The sequence below is a fragment of the Ambystoma mexicanum genome, chromosome 10 (assembly GCF_040938575.1).
Source record: "Ambystoma mexicanum isolate Mex_15411 chromosome 10, UKY_AmexF1_1, whole genome shotgun sequence".
Classification (NCBI taxonomy): domain Eukaryota; kingdom Metazoa; phylum Chordata; class Amphibia; order Caudata; family Ambystomatidae; genus Ambystoma; species Ambystoma mexicanum.
Window position 1 is genome coordinate 1,515,497,608 of NC_090932.1, and position 22,344 is coordinate 1,515,519,951.

Consider the following 22,344-nt stretch of genomic DNA (forward strand, 5'->3'; position numbering starts at 1 on the left):
GCTTTAGCCCATTCCCTGTCTGTGAAGGGTCTCCCAACGTCTTTCTCTCACTGGGCCCTTACTTTGAGTTTTGGCATGCCCAGGCAATCTAGCAGCATCTAGAGATCACATGTCCCCCATCCGCCAAGTCCAGCATGGCGTCTCCCTCCTCTCCCTCCTTTATTCCCAATCATCTGGCATCAGCTGTTTTAATCAGCCTGTGGTACGTCAAGAACTGGCCTCTGGGGATATGGTATCGCTCTGTCAGGACAGGGAAGCACACCCATGCACCATCCTGGTGCAAATCTCTTAAAGAAAGTTATTATTTCGTTTGGCTCCCGAAAGTTACAAACCTCCCCCTGACTTTTCCTATAGAGCGTCGTCAAGGGTACATTAGCGTAGTATAGGCCCTGCTTCCCCACCATCTTCCATAGTCTCCGCCCCAGTGCTATTAGTGCCGGTGCCTTCGGCAAGCTGGCATCTCCCACCCAGAGAACCTCCCTCAGGTAGTATGGTCTGACTTCACCCTATAGTAGCCCAGTATCCAGCAAGCCTTCCCCTGCAGCCAGGTCATGAAAAACTGCAGTTGACCTGCTAGGTAATATGCTTTGAAGTGCGGCAGCTTGAAACCCTTGTCTTTGTAGTCTCTGGTCAGCATTCCCAACGAAATCTTGCACCTCTTGCTCCCCCAGAGAAATCCGCTTGGCAGCGAATCGAGCCTGCGGAAGAACTTCCCTGGGATGTCATAGGGTATGTTAAAAAAAATGCTATAACAAGCACGGTAGTACCACCATCTTAAGAATCACCACCTGGCCCATCATGGACAAAGGTAGCCTCTGCCAGAACTCCATGGATCTCTTGACCCCGTGTAGCGCCTTCAGTGTGTTCTTTTCATGCTCCATTCTCGGGAAATGGTAAACGTCCACCCCAAATACCTGAAGGTAACCACCGCCCATTGCAACCCCAAGTTCAGGAGGCACCTTTGTTCCAGCCCTACTAGGCTTGCCAGTGGGAACAACCTTGACTTTTCCCTGCTTATGGTTATGTCTGAAAATCTAGCCAAACCGTCCAGGACCTCTAACATATATGGCAAATTGACCTCCGGGTTCTGTGTGTACAACAATACGTTGTCACATACAGTGAGACCACATGTGTAATGCTGCCCACCGGGATGCCTGCATCTTTGAAATGCACCCTGAGGAAGGCCCCTTGGGGTTCCAGCGCCATAATAAATAGCATGGGGGAGAGAAGGAGCCCCTGCTTGGATCCTCTTTGCAATTCCCACGCCTCTGAAATATATTTCCCCGTCCTCATTCGAGCCATCAGTTTCTTGTATAACCTGTGCACCCAACGCAAAAACGGCAGGCCCACCCCAAAGCGCCTGAAGACTGCATGCAGCCACTTCCTCCTCACTGAGTCAAGTGCTTTTATCGTGTCCAGCGAAGCCACAGCATACTCTTCCTCACCCCGCTGGTCTCGTCTATTATGGGGTGCAGTCTGCGCAAGTTCCAGGATGTGTTCCTGACAAGAACATAGCCTGTCTGGTCTGGGTGCACTAGGGTGTTGAGTACGCTACACAGCATGTTCGCTAGAAGCGTGGCTAGAATTTTACAGTCCTGGTTTATCATTGAGAGTGGACTATAGGAGCCGCACATGAGAAGTGATTTCCCCAGTTTAAGTATCGGCACTATAATTGATTCCCGCATCATCGTAGGCAGTAGCCCGACCTCAAATGCTGCTTCCAGCGTTTGCAGAAGATTCGGTGCCAGTTCACCCACATACTTCTTGTACATTTTTGCTGGTAGGTAACGAGAGTATAGTCGTCTTCAATTTCTTCTCAGTAAGCGGGGCATCCAGTATCTCTGGCTGCTCTTGTTCAAGTCGCAGCTGCCCTATATCGACTAGGGCCTCTTCTATTACTCCAGCTTTCCCTGCTCATCTGCACTATATAACTGTCAATAAAATCGGACAAAGATCGCATTCATCTAGCTTTGGGCCCGCCATTCCTGCCCGCATTCATCCCTGATGGTGCTGATCATTCCCCTCTTTTCCCCTGTACGACATATTCAGGCCTACACTCCCTCAGGCTTGTCCCCACTTTCGTGGAGTCTCTCCAAGTACTTGGTGTAATCATGTTTGCCCAACCTCTCCCAATCTACGATACACTTCTGTCTAAGCTCAGTGAGTTCCCTCTCCCACCCTGTTGGTAGTTCTTCCTCCTCTGCCAGAGCTTCCATCTGTGCTTCTGTACTTTCAATGCTGCGCAGCAGGTCTCTTCTTATGCCCCCCATTTTGCCTACTGCCTCCCCCCTCATTACTACCTTGAAAGTTTCCCACAGTGTCCTTGCACTTCCTGCACTCCCCATGTTTTGGGCATAAACTCCACTATGCTCTTCCCCCATATGGGCCTGGAACTGCTTAACCAGCATTTCTTCAGCTCTTAGTCTCCACATTGGGATGGGGGGGTCTGACCATTGCTCTATGTATGTCACAACCAGCGGCGCGTGATCCGACAGGACCCTCGCCCTGTACTCAGCTGCAACAAATTTGCCCAAAGACTCAGCATGTAGTGTATGGGCGTGTGTACATTGTGTGGGCTTGAATAGTAACAGTAGTCCCTCTGATCCCCATGCAGCTGCTCTCAGCCCCAGTTCCTGCAGCAGTGTGCTCAGCGCTTTAGCCGGTGGTGCCTGTTGCTGTGCTTTCCGTCTGATCTGTCCAGTACAGGGTCATTTGTGCAGTCAAATTCCCCACCCCATATCCACAGAGCACCCCTGTATGGTGCCAGTCTGGGGCCCAATGACCTAAAGAAGCTGATAGCGTCGTGGTTGGGGGCATATGTATTGATAATGCAGAATTCCCAGTGCTCCACGACCCGTACAGTACAACCATCCTACCCTCATTGTCACACTTACATTCCAGTAGCTTAAAAGGCACTGTGGGGTCCATCCATATAAGTGTGCCCCTATAATACGGTGAGCTGTACGTCTGTCCTCCCATTGTTTGTGCATCATGGTCTGCCTAGCTGCGGTGAGATGTGTCTTCTCTAGAAGGGTTATGTACACCCCTTTGCCCCTCAAATATGTGTGCGCCCTGTTCAGCGCCCTGTTCAGCTTGACAAAGCTGTTGAGCCCCCCGACATTCCCGGAGACAACTTTAATGTTACTCATTGCAGTCTCCTACTTTCCATTCTCCCAGGCTTCCCACTCGCTCTTCTCCGACTGCCCTTTCTCTCATTTTCCTGCCCACAGGCCTGGCTTGCCACTGACTCCCGTTCAACTCTGGGGTCCCTCTCCCCTTACCATCTAGCCCCTTCTCCCGCCACCCCCATATGGTTCCCAAGCGTCTGGGAGGCCTGTGTAGCAGTGCAGTAATGTGCACTGTTCGGCAGGTCCTGTGGGCTCTCTTTGCCGTGAAGCCCTGCAACAGGGTCCCGGCCCTACTCCCTGCAGGAGCATATTTTATTTTCCACATATGTCATGGGGTCCTTGTCCTCTGCTCCCTCCAGCAGGCCCAGTAGCCGAATATTATTTTGTCGTGACCTTCCCTCTGCATCCTCTGCTCTGCTCTCCAGGGCCGCTACCTTCAGTTTGAGTTCTTACACCTCCGACATGGTCCCCTCTATATACTGTTTGTTTTTATCTACCTGGGTCTCCACAGTCCACACTCTTTTTCTGCCAGTTTTCTGACATCCTGCCGCAGCAGCCCTCCTGCAATGCTTTGCTACCACCCTCCCCTTTGCGAGCAAGGGTTTCCATTCTGGTCTTCCTGGTCTTCTCTTTGTGTTGTCGTTCTGGCATGTGAGCGGGTTTTCATCTGTGCGGCTCTATTCCGCCAGCTGCTTTGCTTCCAGTGATGTAGTCGGTGGGGCTGCTCATTGCTGGACTGATCTGCAAAGTCCACTTACCGTTTGCTGTGGGTGACCTACCAGCAGTGCCCAGTCCCTTCCTCATGGCGCCTCCTCCTCCTCTGCATGCTACTGTGCCAGCATCTTCCCTGCTATACAAGATGCCCAGGAGGTACAGACCCTCCCTTATGGTGGTGCCCTGTCCAATGCCGCAGGCCACCCTCTGGTTCCCAGGCATCAGTAAGTTTGCCTGTGACCGGACCTATCTTCCTTTAATTCCTCTGTTCCTCCTTGCGCAGCTTCCCTAGCCCCCTTCCTACAGCCCTCACTTGAGTGTCTTGCAGGGCATGCTCCTTCCGTGGTTTGTTACTGCCACTGCCCACCATGTTGCCCATCGCCACCACACTGCATTCTCTGGTGCTATATTGCCCTCTAGAAACAATGGGGGAAGCCCTCTGCTTATGGCACCATTTGACATGCACCAGCGCTGTTGCTCACCTCTCACATCAGAGCTCTGTTACTCACAGTGGGGCAGCCTTCTCCCATCCTTTCCTTTCCGAGGCTCGGGTCCCTGCTGCCTCTGCTGTTGGTTGCTCAATGTGGTCGGCTCATTTCTCTCCTGGGGCCACCTCTTCCATGTCCTTCTCTTACTGTGGATGCCCCGTCGCTCTGCGTGTGTGGAGTAGGCTGAGCCTCTCTCACCTCAGCCCCCTCACTCCTCCACTGCTCTTTCCGAGGTTCTTCTGGCGGCTCCCTCTGTGGGAGTCTCTCCCAGATACCTGCTGCTCTATGCTTCACCGCCGCCACTTCCTCTCTTTTTCGCTGCGCATCCTGACGCCAGCCCTCTCTAATGTGCTCCCACTTCACTGCAGTCGCCGCCACAGTGTCTACGGTGCCCTCCAGGCTAGCCACAATGCTTCCCGCCTCACCTGGTGTGTATTTCACTCCTCCTAGCAGGTCGCTGCTCGTCCTGCTCTGCTCGCAGGTATGTCACTCCCCAGGCACTGCTCTCTGTATCACCACCACACTGGTCCCTCTACCACTCCTTCACCCGGTGCTCACCGGGCTTCAGCTTTGTCTCTGCTTTTTGCCACGTGGGCACCAGGTTTCACTCCAAGCAACCTCATGGCTTGTGCCCCGTATTAGCAACCGCTACTCCAGCCACCCGTTCAAGCTGGGGGCGCCATTTTCCTCTGCTGGCTCTTCCACCATTTCTCGTCCTCTCGGCAACTCTCCAGGCTCCCTGCAGCTCGCACTCTCTCACATGCACTCCATATGCATTTGGGTATGCTTCTCTGTGCTTTTCTCAATATTTGGCTGTGTTGTATGGTAGTAAGGCTTATCAATTTAACAGATCACGCAGGAGCTCAAGAAGTAAACGGCTTCACCGCATGGCTGTTGGCCAACCCTCCCAACCCACTGAACCATACTGCTTATGGGGTAAGTTCAGACCATTTGCCTCTCTGGGGCAGAAGGCCAGAACTATTTGCTTATATGGAAATGGCTGATTGGATGGAAACAATGTTCATTGAAACCTTTTAACTGTACGCGGATAGAATCCCACTCCACCTTGGCTTTAACTCTCAGCTGAAAGCACTGGTGGACGCTAATTATGTAATTGGACCCCATGGGTAAAATTTGGCACGGAAGGGTTCTGAAAACCAGAGCCTGTCTAAATAAGGGTAGCACATGCTCTCCTGGTTATCCTTAATGGTGGCCATGTTGCTCTCTTGGCTGTAGTCTTGGTAAAGAGACATTATGAGAACGAACTGCCAGAAAAACATTTCTGCTCATATTGCTTCTTTTGAAAAGAGCTCTGGCTTCCCACCAGAAATAGTGTACATAGAATACACAAAGAATGGTACGGAAGGAGTCAGAAGCCATGATTGAAGAAGGTGGCGGGGCATCAGCAGTTCTACACAGAGGCATAGGGGATGACACAATCACGTCATGAAACCGTGAACTTGCACCAGTCCATCAGTCGTTTAGAGTCCATATACACCTGACTAGAGCGTGTGGCCCTCCGCGAGCCGATTAGCAGTAGCTTCACAAGCAGTTCAGGGTAAAAGGGTAACACTCCCCGCTGTGTACATTTAAGTTCTACACTGTAACTGTTATTTGATTCGTTTTTTATAGTGATCAACTGTGAGTATAATGTAACACCTTAAGTGCAAAAGGAGAAGTGTGTTGTCCTCAATTCAGATAAGAAATCATTGTAGGCTCCTCCCACCTATGCAGTTAAGCGGTTTTAATAGCATGCATATTTTACTCAATCATTATTAACACCTTTTTGTATAGGTACATTTTGTTTGATGGAGACGTGGATGCACTTTGGGTAGAGAACATGAATTCCGTCATGGATGACAACAAGCTGTTGACGTTGGCCAACGGGGAGCGAATTAGGCTTCAGCCACACTGTGCAATGTTATTTGAGGTAAGCCTATAATTAAAGCAATTTGCTGCACAATATAGTCTATTGAGCGTAGCATCTAGCAAGATGTGATGCCTACTTTGCTGACCATTGATCCTGGAGTCCTGGGTTCTAATCCAACTTTGTTGATTGACGATAATTGTGAGATTATGTGCGAATTACCTGATCTCCTTCTACCACAAATTGTAAATGTTTATAAAGCAATGTAAATATGTAAAACCCAGTTGTACAGTGCACAGTTGAGTACTGCCCAATATTACTATTTCACGGACACTATCATATCCTGGTTAATGTACTCTGGTCTCCACCGGTCACCCCACCCCACCCCATACTGTACTCTGGACAGCACCTCATATTCAAGCTGTTCTTGCTACAATGGATGTTCTCGGCAAAGCACTCTGCTGCTCCTTTTATCTTGGACTGTGCCATATCCAATATCGGCAACCTGGTGCATTGAATGGCTTTGGTTCTCTGGTGTAGGTATCTTTCATAGTCGTATTGATAGATTACCAGCTTGACACATGGTGGGTGTACAAAGCATGTGAATCTATGAAAGATAACAATGCTGGATAAGTACAGGCACGGATAAGTAGCTGTGCTTGTACTCATCATGCTTTTTTATTTAAAATGCGATGTCTCCTCCATTTGATGCTTATTGTATCCCTTAATTTGTCCCCATTTGGCTTCCTTTGCGTGATGCCTGCTGTTACCTACTATTAAATACATTGGGGCTCATGTTCAATGGGGGAGCCTTGAGTAAGGGTTTTATGCCTTCCATTACCATTACCCCCATATTCAGTCATTTTTATGGTGGGCAGGAGGGGCGTAAGAAAACGTGCGTTTTCGGCACCAACTTCCTCTCTGCCATACAAATGCTCCAGCTTTTCATGTTGGTGCAGGCTTTCCTGCTGAACAGATCGCAATGAGGTCTGCTAGCCCAGCTTCATGCACCTGCATAAAGCAGGCGGACCCTGTAGGGATCCATTGTAAACATTGCCTAGCATGTGGCAGTCAGACATTTTAAATGACAAATAAACGCTGTCCGACATGTATGAGCGCATGGTCAGCAGTGTTCACAAGGAGTAATTGAAAAGGTGAGGCGGCTGGAAGCAGAGGCCTTTTTTTCCTAAATCCTGAAGCGCATGCTCATTCGCCGGAGCTTCAGGGTTTAGGAAAAAGGCCTCTGCTTCCAGCGGCCTCACCTTTTCAGCCTTAATGATGGCGCTGCCCATCTCCAGCCTTGTGAGGGGCAGTCCCCTGCCAGGCAAGCCTTTAGCACATAAATGGGGAGAGGTTGCTGATCTGCATAAATGTTGCCTGGCGAGGGTGCCTGTAGCCCATCACATTTACACTCCACTACGTGGAAAATGACCTGCATTCTGTACTTTCCTTGCATCTTTGCAGTTGTGTACATTTGATTTTTGTTTAGCTCTTTCCAGCACTGATCTATGATGTGTTACCATACATAGCCTATAGGAAACATGCTCAAACACATTAAACAACAGCTTTCTATTGCTTCCATAGGTGGGAGATTTACAATATGCATCCCCTGCCACGGTATCCCGCTGTGGTATGGTGTTTGTGGACCCCAAAAATCTGAGATATGAACCATTCTGGCAAAAGTGGATTAATCACAGGCCCAACAAGGTAGGTCACATCCACTGCTGATTTCAAACAACCGTTGGACATCATTTCAACATATAGGAAAGGAGTACTGTGGCACCACAAACCCTGTCCCCACATCGAGTGTATGAATTGGAAAGTATAAGGTAGCGCCTTCTCCCTTTGCAGGCAATTGAGACTGTGCAAACAAAAGACTACACTTCACTGGTGCACCACTTTTGCAGGGATGCAAAAGTTGCACCGGTTACATTTTCCCTGGTGCACAAGTACATTGGTCCAAGCCGCTAAGATAGCTCTGCGGGTTCAGCTCTCACTGCTGCAATCTGTGTGTGATCTGCAGGTCACAGGTTCGAATCGCGACAAGGCCAACTCTGCCGTCTATCCTTCCAAGGTCAATAAGTGAATGCCAACTTCGGTTGGGTGATATTGTATGTAAATATGTTCTATGTAAAACGCTTTGGTGACAGCGCTATATAAATTACACATCATTATAATTTTTATTTATTTATTTGCATTTTTTAAAGCGCTCAAGCAGCCCGGGGGCATCGAGGTGCTGTTACAGGAACATGTCTCAGTTGCGTATTTATGACACTCTTATTAACCTGAGGTATTCTAAGCACGGACCCAGGGATTGAACCTGTGTTGCTTCCTGTCGTCTTGTTTCAAAGGCGAGCACGTTGCTGCTGAGCTATCGTCCCGCATGTACATCATCAATGCACATACGCACCAAGGCAAATTCTGTGCCAGTGCAAATCCCAGTGCACACTTGCACTACACCTGTACACAGTTAATGAAATGCAGGCCCAGTTAGATACTTATATTTTATGATAGTTGATATTTGTAGAAATATTTGCTTCTAGACTGAGCAGCCTGTTTTGTTCCATTACACCCAGAATATATCTAAAACTGAGCATAAATATAGCATGTTGTGCTTACTTTAAGGGGGAATTATTGCAAAGAAGTTTTGGGCGAAAATATTTTTTTAATCTCTCGCTGCTGGGAACATGCACTTAATGATTTATTGGAGAATTTAGATGAGTTGTATTTCTAATGTTCGTTGTATGCAATATTTGTAATTTTTTTAATGGCCTTTTCAGCTAGAGCAAACCGAACTGAGACGACTGTTTGACAAGTATGTGCCCCCGGCTATTGAGATGATTGTTGAAGGAGTGATGGACGGCAGGCAAGGAGAGAAACAAAAGACCATTGTGCCACAAACAGACCTGAACATGGTAGGACATTTCTGCTTTGCCAGTTCAGAGAAATGACAGCATACATTAGAAATATGCTGTCAATGCTTGTAGCTCTAAAGACACAAACGATTCCTTTACAGTGCATTTTCCTGATATTGCAGTGCTACTTGCATGAGCTCCGAGAGAAACTTAAAGTGAAAGCCCAGCAATTGTGTTCATATCATTCTGCCTTAGTGGAAAATGTGCCCTTCTCATACTTCATCTGTCCAGGTTATATGTTTAGGCTTTTCTGGTTGTTGTGCGCTTTTGTAAGACCTTTTTTCTAAAAATGGTCTATTCTATCCCAATTGTCATTTAAATTATTCTTACCTAATTTGTTCATTTGTTGTTTACCTATGCTGGGAAGCCTTGCAATTATCTTGAATATGTTTGCTCATTTAAATCGACTTTTTTCTAACTCAAGTTCGTGTTTTTTTTCTTTTACCTTTAGATAGCTCAGTTAGTTACTTTACAGTTGTCTGCTGGATTTTGACTCTTTCAGGCTTTAACACAAAATGAACTCTGCTCACATTATGGGAGGTTCTACTGTCATATAGCAAAGTGGGGTTCACAAAGAGCCCAAACACAGTTAAAAACACCTTTTATTTAACAAACAATCTTCTCTTTGGTATCAAACGTACATGTAAAGTGTCAGTCAACAGTTTAAGGATATCCTTTTAAAGTTCACAAGGTTTCTCCCGATTGCTCACAGCCTTTTGTAGTCTCTGATAGTCCTCCAGTTGGTCTCTTGGTGTTGGTAGGATGCAGCCACGAACGCTGATCCTTTTTCGCACCTATAGACATTGCTGTGTCTCCACCACAAGATGCAAATAAAGCTGAAGTTTGACTTACACTCCTAGGTGGAGGCAACAGACCTCGCCTTCCACAGACTCCCTCATGAGAGCTTTATCCCTTTCCTTTCCTAGGGTCCTCATTTGTTCCCCCTTTAACTCCTGCATACTCCTCCTCAGAGCCTGTTCCTTCCTGAGATCACACAACATGCTTGTTCCTTCTCCTGCCACCAAAGGTTTAAAAGCTTCTTGTTTGTCTGTAACTCCCACGCGCTATCTTAGTTTAAGTGTACCCTCTCGTTCCCTCCTGCTCTGGATGACTACTGCCTCACCAACCTCCTCCTCATCACTTCCTCTTGCTATATCCTGGGGTCTTTCTCCTTCTCCCTCCTCATATATTCCTCCTTCCACCTCCTGATACTTCCCTTTTTGCACCTCCTGATAGCCTTCTCTTGCCACCTCTGGATGCCTCTTCTTCCCTTCCTGTCTCCAGCCTTATCTGCTGCTCTCTGTATCTCTCCTCCTACCACCTCCTGATATCTCCCTCCAACCACCTGCCAATATCATCCCATCCACCTTCCATGCCTGATAGCCTTCTCCTACCACCTCTTCATGTCCCTTCTCCCTCCTCTTGTCTCCAGCCTCCTTCAGTTTACTCTGTAGCTCCTCTCATGCTCCTTCCAGAACCACCGACTCACCCAAGCTCCTGCCACACCCTTCTCCAAACTGACGCACCTCCCCTTCCTGGGAGGTCCATTATATACTTTGGTGACATCTTTCCTGGAGCAGGGCTCGGTGAAAGGGTCTGCACCTATGTATCATTTAGGTTTGCAAGGTATCAAAAGTAAGACTCGGACACAGTAATAATTTTTGATACAAACTTGGTGTTTTTTTTTATAAGAAATGAATGAGAAGGGCTGGGGAACTCCTACCTGTCCCTGTACCTAAGAGCGGTTTCCCTGCCTCAACAAAACAAAGGAACGTCTGTGTCAGGATGTTAAACAAAAGATTGTCCTCTGTCCTGTGTCCAAAAATCCTAAACTGACCCTCACACCCTGAACTCAATATAATGTGTACAAGGGCATTCTGGCAAGCTATGTAGCTTTTTTCAAAGTTATCAACATAAGTTTTTAAGGTTCAGAATAGAAAATAAATAAAAGTTCTAAAAGAGAAGGGGCCCTCCCTTCCCCTATGTTTTCCCTCGTCCTTCACTATCTATCCAACACTTCTGGATCAAGGTCAATAATTTCCCATTACTCCACAAAAACGGGCAGCTGGGAGGGTTCCTCCCCTATGTTTCACTCTTCTCCAACTGTTTCACTCCACAGTTTTGAAAGGGTATCACTTCTTCGAGGTCCTCCAATTTTTATATTCCCATAGTTTCAAGAAAAATACTTCTTTTCCCTTAACTTTTTATCTTTCACATTCAGCTCTTTGGAGTCTTTCCGCTTACCCCCAAGGAAATGGCGCTTCCCTTTGAATTCCTCCATTAGTTACATTTTTCTTCCAGAGTTCAACTTTACTCAAGGGGCCTTTGTTTTCACTTTGAGTTTTCCCTTATGCACACAGTTCTTACCAATGTTCAAGTTCTCACACTTGGTCCTCCTTCTTCCCTTGGTATACTCTCCTGGTAGGGTATTTGTGACTTTATTATTTATCTTTATAAGGAGTATGACTCCACCTATGGAAATTGATCTTTTCAAGCTCCAGATTGGGAGTAAAGGTAGCAATAGTGCACTTCCTTGAAGCAATACTACCTGACGCCAAAGATTAAATACTGCTTTATTTCGGTTTGCCATTGTTTTGGTTGATGTATTTTGTATTTGGTATTCTAGGGTCCTTTTATATATTTGTTTATTTCTTCTTTTTTTTCTTCTTCTTTTTCTTCTTCTTACAAGTGATTGTATATAGAGTTGTTATTATGAGTTAGTTATTATAAAATGTATTGTGTTATATATTTCACAGAAATTCAATATATATAATGTTTTTATGTTATTATATTTGAAAAGTTGATTTGATCAACTAACCAAATAAAAAAATTATGTTAAAACTCTTTGAGATGGCGGCCCCAACCCACTCGAAAGAAAAACAGAAAGGCCATATCCCTGTCAATCTGTATGAAGACAGCAAAGTGAAGTCAAAGACTGAACCCTACGATTCTTCGAGTAGGAGCTATAAGCCGGAATTGCATTGAGAGAAATCTCGATCCGACAAGCCAAGATTCCAGACCTTCGACGGTTACTTCGTAGAAGCATAAGAAGTCGGCAACTCCGATGGTCTCACAAACGCCGTCGGAGCCATCAACGCTCGTATCGAAGTCGACTCAAGCAAAATTGAAGTCCGCGACACCAACTTCAAAGTCGTTGTCAACAATTTCTTTGAGGTTGTCGAAGCCCATAATACCACAGGAAAAGATTTTCAAACCCTTACCAATAACATTTTCTTTTAATTTTTAACTTCAATTTATGAAGACAATGAACCCTCAGATGACAATACACCACCATTTAGCCTACAATTTGGTACCCCAAATGTGCCAATTGAGCTTATTTCTGAGGAGTCTAGGATAAAAGACTTGTATGAAAACGTGCAAACAGCCAGTAGTATAGATACCTCTCCAGAATTGGAATTTGGGAAACCAGATCCTTCTGACCACGCTGACTCTAATGAAGAATGTGGTTGCATTTCTGGGTTGGAGTAGGCCTGCACCATCTTTTGAGCAGGATATGACCTAACTGATATGTTGGATCAGGATCCCCAGAGAGATCCACTTTTGCCCTTTCATATTGCCCAACAAAAAAAAGGTCACATCTAATTGGGAACCACCAGAAACTGCAGCTGCAGTAAATAGGAACTTCTCAAAAAATATAGGCCATCCAGCAGTGACACAGAATATTTAACAAAACACCAGACACCGGAAAGTTTGGTAGTTGGTAGTGGTCTCAACAAGAGAGGAGGTGTAGGATCACTATCAGTGCACAGAGAGGCAATGCAGCTCTGGTTCTGGGCCATTCAAGAAGGAATCTCCCTGAAAGCAATTCACCAAGGAGAGGATAATACAGCGGCAGACGTTCTGAGGAGGCAGAGCACAGTCTCCCACAAGTGAGAACTAGCTCAGGAAGTCCTTCAAGAGATCTTCCCCGCAAGTGGATCTGTTCACGTGCAATGTCAACCGGAAGTGCGAAATGTTCTGCTCCAGGGAATTTCCCCCAAGAGGAGCTCTAGGGGACGCGATCATAGTGCACTGGGAATTTCCATGATCCTAATTGCCTTGGATTGGGCCAGGAGAACATGGTACCTGGACCTTCTGGACATTTTGAATGCGTCTTCCACAAAGAGAGGACGTTTTCTCGCGAGAGGAGGGTCGAGTTCTCCATCCATAGGTTAAGACACGCAACTTTCATGCATGGTTTCGGAGAGGTTGAGGTATTAGGTTTGGGACCTTCCGGATAACGTAATGGAGATCTTGCTTTCAGCCAGAAGACCAGCAACACAATCTTTGTACCACTGCCGTTGCAACAAGTTCAGCAGCTGGTGCAGGGATAAGAATGTGGATTCTTTTCTTTCCGATACACATATGGTGCTTTCTTTTTTCTTACATTTGGCAAAGCTAGGGCTCCAGATTCATATTTTAAAATCCCTCTGATTGATTGTTCAATTTATAAAGGGTTCCATTCCAGGTGCCTATGTGGGATCTTAACCTGGTGTTAACATTTCTAACATGTATTCCTTTTGAACTAATACACTCATGCCCATTAAGACTGTTAACTTTGAAAACTGTTTAGCTAATAGCAATAACAGCAATAACATCAGCCAGCAGGGTAAGCAAGTTGCAGGCACTCTCATGTAAACCCCCCTACACTGTTTTCTATAAATACAAAGTTGTTCTCAGGGTGAAACCTTCTTTTCCACCAACGGTAGTCTCCGACTTCCACTTGTCACAAACAATTATTTTACCATCTTTCTACCCACCTCCTCGTTCTGGAAAGGAGGAGGAAAGATTCCATAGGCTGGACCCAAAAAGGACTCTCAGCTTTTATATATCAAGAATGTCCAAAATTCGTCGTCAGAATTACCAAGTATTATTTGTTTTATTTATTAGTTGTTTATTATTTTGATCAACAAACTTATACAACATACAAGATACATTACAAAACTCATTTCTTTAACAACCATTGTTCACCATTCCACGTTCTTAAACAGGTTTCTTCAAGCACACATTTTAAAAACAACATAAGTTTTTGAATTAACATGTGGTTACAGTGTGACCGGCACATCACCACTTATAAGAATTCAATCTTTTGCCAACTATCAAGCAGAAACACAAGTCCTCCATGAAGCATCTCATAGGAATAATGTCTTATATTCAAGCTTGGTTGATAAAGCTAATATAGTCTTTGTTGAATTTCCCCACATAAGTGACCTCCAGCACCATTCTCTAGCTAACATAGTCGCACCAATGGTGTCAAGCCCCAAAAATGTTGTGCGCATCATCTCAAAGTATTTACAGTAGATTACAAGATGTTTAAGGGTTTCTCACTGTGTTGCTTCTTTACAAAAACGACACCCCATGGACCCATCTGTGACAAGTTTTACCCCATTTCATAGTTCTTTCGAATGTGTACAGCTGATTTAGTTTAAAGCGTAAGTACACATCCCTAAATGAGGCACAAGGAAATATGAACAGATACGTCCTGCGAGACATTCGCTTAGACACAAACTTTGCTGCTTCAGTGTATGATTTTCTTGCAGAAACTGCTTCAAGAGTTCTACACCAGTCGTTTTCATATAAAAGTTTTTTAATGTGTAATAATCAGAATTGTAAATGTGCTGGAGTAAGCCCAAGATCCGATAACAATACAACCATATCATCATAATACTTCGCTATAGATGGTGGATTTCTCTCTAAGATCATTTTTCGCTGATCTTCATATAGGGAATTGGTGGGTGGATACAGCATCTTAGATTGGTCAAAAGCTGCCAATGGAATTTGGATGAAAAGGATAGCAAGCCTAGTTCTTGTCGAAGGACTGCTTCAGGAAGTGATTTAGCTAAACGTAGGGTACTTTTCCAGAGGCCACCTTGAATCTGGTCAAGAACATCATTGACATTTGCTAAACACATGTACAGTCCATAAAGGACGACCTTCAAAGTATAAAACTCAATTAGCGGCACCATAGGAAGCTTACCATATTTAGCATAAACAATTCGCATTTGCGTAGCAAGTGAAGCAAACTTTCCATTTAACCCATCTTTCCACATTTTCAGTGAGTTTGAGTCAGTCACATAATACCCTAAGTATTTGATAGTAGTGGCATTGGGAATAGGAGTGTGATCAATCGTCCATTCCATTCTTGAGAAATTCCTCTTTAAGTTCTGAAAAATAAAGACCCTGGATTTTTGGACATTACATTGTGGATTGTGATTATGGAGATATGCAGCAAATAGATTGAGCTTAAGTTGATAACCAAATAGGGTGCGATCAAATATAACTATATTGTCTGCAAAAGGCAAGCCAATGGATCTTTAAGTGACCCAGCCTCGCGGGGTAGGCGATCTCTTTTGCCCAAATCTCATCAATGTCACAGAGGTAGAGGTTAAACAGGGTGGCTGCCAAATTACAACCCTGCTTAACCCCCAGCCCCGTTGGTATCGGCTGCGTCGTAGCACCAGAGGTGTCAATCCTAATGAGATATGCAGTGTTGTGGTGTTTTGATATGAGAGTGATGAGATATACTAAATTGGGTTTAGCTGTAACAACTGACCCTATCCAGATGGATCATCCTAGCTATTAGGGAATGTTACAGGTTAGCGGGCAAATACCAGCTGGAAGGTTTGAGAGTACATTCCACAAGGGGGACGGCGAGCTCTGCAGCACTTCAGAGAGGTGTTCCAGTAAAATACATATGTGCAGCGGCCACTTGTTCGTCTGTTCACACCTTTGTAAAACATTACTGTTTGGATTCATCTTCCAATGAAGAAGTATAATTTGGGAAAGTCGTGTTTCATTCAATACATGATAACAGTCAAGGATGAAATAAAATTCATACACCCCCTACCAAATTCTTCCTGCTTTGGGAGTCTATCATAAGATGAGGTATACGTGGGAGGACTCAATCGAAGAACAAGTCACTTAACCGTGGTAACATTGTTTTAATTGGATGTTTCTCCCACGTATTCCTCATCGCCCCTTCCAACCTACTCCGCCGTAGAATTTACATTTCTTTACACTTTACGCTTTCATGGGGCCTACGGTCTATAGTACGCCTTGTAATTCCTTTACGGGAGGGAGAAAAACAGAAGTGAAGCCAACGGGAGCTGTGTGTGCTACTTATAGTAATGATGACGTTGACAGTCGAATGGAGGCCCTCGATGGACATCGACTTGACGAGACAACACACAGCACTATCTGTCGAGAAACATTATCCAAAGCAGCTGAAGCTGAAAGATATTATCATAAGATGAGGAATACATAGGAGTAACATCCAGTCGAAAGAACACTACCATGGGTAAGTAAATTGTTCTGTGTGTGGCTCGAGGCTGCGGTCCTGGCTGCAGCACAATGTTAGGCCTCGATTCCAATATGGCTGCTAATATGTAAGATGGCGTTTGGTTCCCCATGTTCGCTGGACCAAAAAAACCATTTCCATTCTCCCCGCACTATGGTCCTTGCCACCACACCCCTTCCTCACTGTCCGCCCCCCACCCCCTGAGTCCGTACTGTACATTTCCAGGCCTCTGTCTCATCCGAAAGCACTGGGTGGCCTGGGATGATCGTCCCTCCTTTCCAACAAGTGAGATATGATATTCCTAATTCTCCAGCTTGGGGTCTGGTATGGATTCACATGCTCTTGAATATTCCCTGCTGTCAGACTGGGAATCCTCGGTAAAAGAAAAAACGGTTTCACTTTCACTTGAAAACTGTTTTTCATCTATACACCAATCACTGTCCTCTGGGTCCTACTGCCCCTAACCAACGACAGTCCTCCACCTAATCTCCACCCCTGGTGGCCATCTTCAGATTTCTACTGCACGCTTGAGTGTTGAAGGTTCTCTTCTTGCTCTCCGAGCTATTTTTTCTCCGTACAAGTTTTTCTGCAAAAGTTTGCGATTTTTGTTCCATCGTTTGACCGGTGGTCGATTACCGGCAGCAGGGACCTGCTGTCGGCAAAGATCATCTACATTGCGGATCTTCAGCGAAGAATTGAGAAGGCCCGAGCTTGGCCCTACTTCGTGCCTTTTCCACTATGTCCGAGGAGAAGAGGAACCTCTTCAAACTCTGCGCGAAGTGTGGATTGGGGAAGGTGTACGTGGAGGATCGACATCATAAATGTCTGTATTGCCTACATCCAGACTATGATAAGCAGGAATGCGAGGTCTTCTGTGGTTTCTCGAAGAAAACCAAGAAGGATTGCTACAGCCGGCTGGCAGCGTGGCTCAAATCGAGCAAGGCCCATGACTCTGCCTCTGGCCTTGGTCATGCCCCACCCAGGACCGGCCAGTCCGTGTGGAGGTTGAGATTTTTTGAGGACGCTCTGCCCGTGGGGCTCTATAACAAGGCCAAGCTCCACGACCCTAGTCCCGCTAGGTTTTGCCGTGGGTGCGGGGTCCAGTTGGGGGAGGACCAGAACGCCATCTACCTCCACGGTGAGCCTGCCGGTGAGTGGTGCTCCCTCCAAGAGAAAGTCTCTGACTCTGTTGAAACTCTGTTTACCGCTGGCAGACAGGCCGACGAAGGAGAAATCTTGAGGTGGCCTCTCACAACCTCCTTTGGCTATGCTATCGTCCAAGACGACTCCGTCGGGCAAAACGGCCCAGTCGGCTGCACAGCCTCCCAAGTCAACCTCATTGCCGATGAGTTTGACGGCGTCGACGAAGGCCCCGGCGACCATGTCCTCAATGACCTATTAGACGACCACCACATCTTCATCGAAGGAGGGGCGATCCGCGAAGGGGATGACTATGTAGGCTGCTCCGCCAGTGTCTTTACCACCACAGCATGATACAGCTGCGGCAGTGGTGGCAAAGACTACGGGCTCCCCAGGGATGGGGATGTCCCTCTAACCACAATACTCCAGAATTCTCCGGAGAGAGAAAAGAATAATGTCCCTCCAGCTGACCCTAAGCAGGGGGCGGACCCACATGCTTCTCCAGAGAAGCTGTTGCAGATTTATACAAGCTCCGATGAGGGCAAGGATACAACTATACAGACCACGAAGGAGGGGGGCTCTCCAGGCGATGAGCCTTTGTCTCCTGTGCGCAAAAGGAGGCGCATCAGCTCGGATCCTACACCTCTGGTTCCTTTCAAACCCCAACCAAGGGATGTGGCACTGGATATTCTTACGGGGTAACAAGAGGGATAGCCCTTAATGTGGAGGGATGTAGAACTATTCTAGAGTACGAAACAAATGGGGGGCTCCAACCACATATCAACTTGGTGACAATACATTGCTATTTTGTATGTCTACGGAATTTTAATAACCAAAGTACATAACCATGCTTCAAAAGTAAGCTAAGTATCCCTTGATTAAGTAGTTTAAATGTGGACTAAATCCACACACATATCACTAGGCAGCAATTCTAGCTCATGAGACTGCTTTATTATTTTAGCAGGTATTCGGAGGCCTGCTTACTAGGCAGACATCTTTAGTATTGTTACTTCATACTTGTAGCCAACCATGTGCCAGGTGTTTGGAGTATGTTGGACTGTCATGCTACCAACTCGAAGGTTAGACAAGGGCAGAAGGCAGGGAGCATGTACGTGTTTGCAAGCAATAACCACACATAGTGCATATAGTATATATGATACATTTGTTCACAAAGCCTACCTAGTCTACATGAATAATATCAACCATGTGCCAGATGGTGGAAGTATGTGTACATGGTGTTAGCAGTGGTGACTGGCTCCTTTGTGGCCATATGTTTGGTGTGTTTGCATATATTGTGAAATCGGCAGTTATCTTGGTCTACCTCACATGGTGGCTAGTCTAAGTGGTACAGAGGTCATGGGGCTGGTTCAAAGTTTAAGTTGATTGGTCCCAGGGGGCTGCTGGCTCATTGACGCCATGCATGATGGTTTGAAGTTTAAAAGTCCACCACGATTCTTTATGGTTTAAGGCATTTATTTTGTTCATGTTGCTGTCGACTTTGTCTATGACCCACCAGGTAAGGTCATCAGGTCCATGACGGTACTCCTGAAAATAGGAAACCAACAGTGCATTATGTACCCTACAGCGGATCCGGGATCGGTGTTCGCAGATCCTTGTATTAATTGGTCTTTGAGTTTGGCCAATGTAGCTCAGACCGCAAGGGCATTCCACTAGGTAGATGGCATTACATGTCTTGCAGTTAGAGAAATGTTTGAGGACCCGATCTTTATTGCTGATTTTAAAGGATTTCATTTTTCTGGTGAATTTACATGCAACACATGTCCCGCATGGGTGGTGGCCTCTGAGGTCCCTGAGATTCCAGAGACCTGTTCTCAGGGTTTTCTTCAGGCGGGTGTGTGTTAGATGTTCCTTCAGATTTTTTGCTTGTTTTAACACCATCCTTGGAGGTGGTTCCTGTGGCAGGCTCAACTGTATCAGGGGCCAGAATTTCCTGATGGTCTGCTGTATCCTGGTGGTATCAGGCACAAACGTTGTGACACAGGTTATTCGGCCATTTTCTGTATTCCTGGTTTTAGGGACTAGTAGTGTTTCTCGTGGGATGCAGAATGCTCTTTTTCTGGTATTTTCGATGAGTTTCTTGGGGTAGCCCATTGCTCGTAGCCTGTTTTTTAGTGTAGCTGCAGTTTCTGCAGAGCCTTAAACATTGGACATATGGAAGATTGTTCCTCAGGTTCCTATGATGGCTGCTCTTGTAGTGCAGTAAAGTATTGTGATCTGTGTTTTTCCTGAACAGAGTACAAGCTAGTTTATCGTCCTGTACCATTATTTTAAGGTCTAGGAAATTGATGTTTTCAGAGCTGTTATTCATGGTGAATTTTATTTCTGCTGTTTGTTGATTTATCCATTCATAAAAGTCATTAAGTAAGGAAGGTTCGCCTTGCCAAATGAAGATGATGTTGGCTATATAGCGGTATCAGTGTGTGATGTAGCCCAGAAAAGGGTTGTGGGCAGAGAGCACATACATTTCTTCAAACTCTGCCATGAAGATCACAGCAAAGCTGGGGGCGAACGCAGCCCCCATCGCGGTTGCACATGTTTGTAGGAAGAATGTGTCATTGAATGACAAATAGTTCTTGGTGAAAGCCAAATCAAGGAGTTCAATTATGAAGTTCACCGATACACGTTTCTGTGCCAAAATGTGACTCAGATGGTTTCTTATGCATTCCAGGGCTACCTCTTGAGGGATGTTAGTGTAGAGGGCATTTATGTCCATCATGACCAACAGATCCTTGGTTTTGTCAAAAGGTAAGTTTTCAAATCTCATAATGGTGGACATGGTGTCTCTTAGGTAGGTTTGTGTTTTTTGACTCAGTGGCTTAAGGAAGAAATCTATGTATTTACAGATTGGTTCCAGTATAGAGCCACATCCGGATGTGATGGGTCTCCCTGGGGAGGTGGCAGGATCTTTGTATATTTTGGGGAGGGCGTAAAAAGCTGGTATTATGCCCTCCGATGTATTGAGGTATCTCTCTTCCTTTTCAGTGATCCACCCCTGCTCAAGGGCATACCTGGTGTTTCTTGTATGTTTTTCTTGATTTCGAGCGTGGGGTCTTTCTTCAATTTCCTATAGCTGGTTGCGTCATCTAGTAGAGTTGCTACGATCTGCTTATATTGCTCAGTGCTGTGTATGACAATCCCTCCTCCTTTATCTGCACTTAATGACAAGATTGGTGTTATTTTCCAGGTTTTTGAGAGCTTGACGCTCAGTGTTTGAGAGATTGTGGCGTAAGGTTTTTGGACCGTTCTGTAGTTTTCTGACCTCCTGTCATATGCATTTTTCAAAGGTTGTCACAGCGGTAGATATGTCATTGTCACTAGGGCTGTAGGTGGATTTAGGGTGCAGGCCTGTATCTTCTACTTGGGGGAGATAATTGAGGGGTAACGCTGTGGTGCCACAGCAGTCCATGGGACCCTGCAAGTCTGTTGTCTGTCAGTTCCAGAAGGGGAAAAATCAAGACACTATTGGCTAAGGTGTCTACCTTAGTAGGCAATAAATGATATATTCAAATCATGTATCCCTAATACAGCTAGGCTGCAGCTTGATAATGGGGAACAAGAGGGATAGCCCTTAATGTGGAGGGATGTAGAGCTATTCTACAGTAGGAAACAAATGGGGGGGGGCTCCAACCACATATCAACTTTGTGACAATACGTTGCTATTTTGTATGTCTACTGAATTTTAATAACCAAAGTACATAACCATGCTTCAAAAGTAAGCTAAGTATCCATTGATTAAGCGGTTTAAATGTGAACTAAATCCATAAACATATAACTAGGCTGCAATTTTAGCTCATGAGACTGCTTCATTGTTCTAGCAGGTATTCTGAGGCCTGCTTACTAGGCAGACATCTTTAGTATTGTTACTTCATACTTGTAGAGCTAAAGGCATATTCAACATAAAAATAGGCATAAATGTTGTACAAAACATAATAGAAAATATCTGAATCATAGGTGTGTTAATTCTGTGCTCGAGGTAAATATTACATCATATCTGACCATTTCAAGTATGAAAAAAACAACTCTTTTTAGGGTACATAAATGTGAAACGAAGCAGAAAAGGCTAACAATCAAGTGTTTCCTTATTACAATATGAGAGGAACGTGCTTGGAACCTGTATCTAGTACAGGTAGGTGTTAGTCTGTTATCTTAGTCAGGTTTAGGAGCTGTCTCTTCGGGCAGCAAGGATGGTTGAAGGCCACCAACTTCCCTCCAGATGTTCAGGCTAAGGTGCTGGATTTGTCATTTGATGCTGAAAACCTTTTTGGCAAGACCGTCAACGAGTCTCTGCAAACCATCAAGACTGATGCAGAGACGGCATGCACCTTGTGGACCCTGCAACAATGCCGGTCGTCATCCTTTCATTCTTCTAGAGGAAAACCCGGTAGGGCCTCCAAAGGATGTACCTCCTCGCACCGGCAGCCTTCCCGCTCCATGACGCAAGAAGCATAAAGAGGTCACGCACAGGCATACGGCAGTGGGCGACATTGTCATCGCCACCCACAATGCAGGGCCATGTCCCAGAAACAGGCCTGAACTGGCCGTGGACTCGGGCCCCCATTTGTGCACCCCAGTGGGAGACCAGCTTGTGAAGTTCATCAGCACGTGGAAGACCATCACCACCAACATATGGGTGCACAACGCTCTCGACCAGGGGCACGCCTTGGCGTTCGAACGCAGGTGCCCTTGTATTCCCCCGGTGGCTCCACAAGAACAACACATGGCGCAGCTGCAGCAGGAGGTCCACGTCAAGTCAATAAAGGGGCTGATAGAGCCC

General features: G+C 45.9%; 1 protein-coding gene across 1 annotated transcript in view; it reads left to right on the forward strand.

Moving 5' to 3' along the window:
- DNAH10 (dynein axonemal heavy chain 10) overlaps nucleotides 1–22,344 on the forward strand; it is a 2,725,177-nt gene that overhangs the window by 1,558,064 nt on the left and 1,144,769 nt on the right. Inside the window, exons 40-42 of the mRNA XM_069619694.1 lie at nucleotides 6,125–6,260; nucleotides 7,782–7,904; nucleotides 8,978–9,112. Coding sequence (XP_069475795.1) covers nucleotides 6,125–6,260; nucleotides 7,782–7,904; nucleotides 8,978–9,112 — 394 coding nt within the window. The remainder of the gene's footprint in view (nucleotides 1–6,124; nucleotides 6,261–7,781; nucleotides 7,905–8,977; nucleotides 9,113–22,344) is intronic.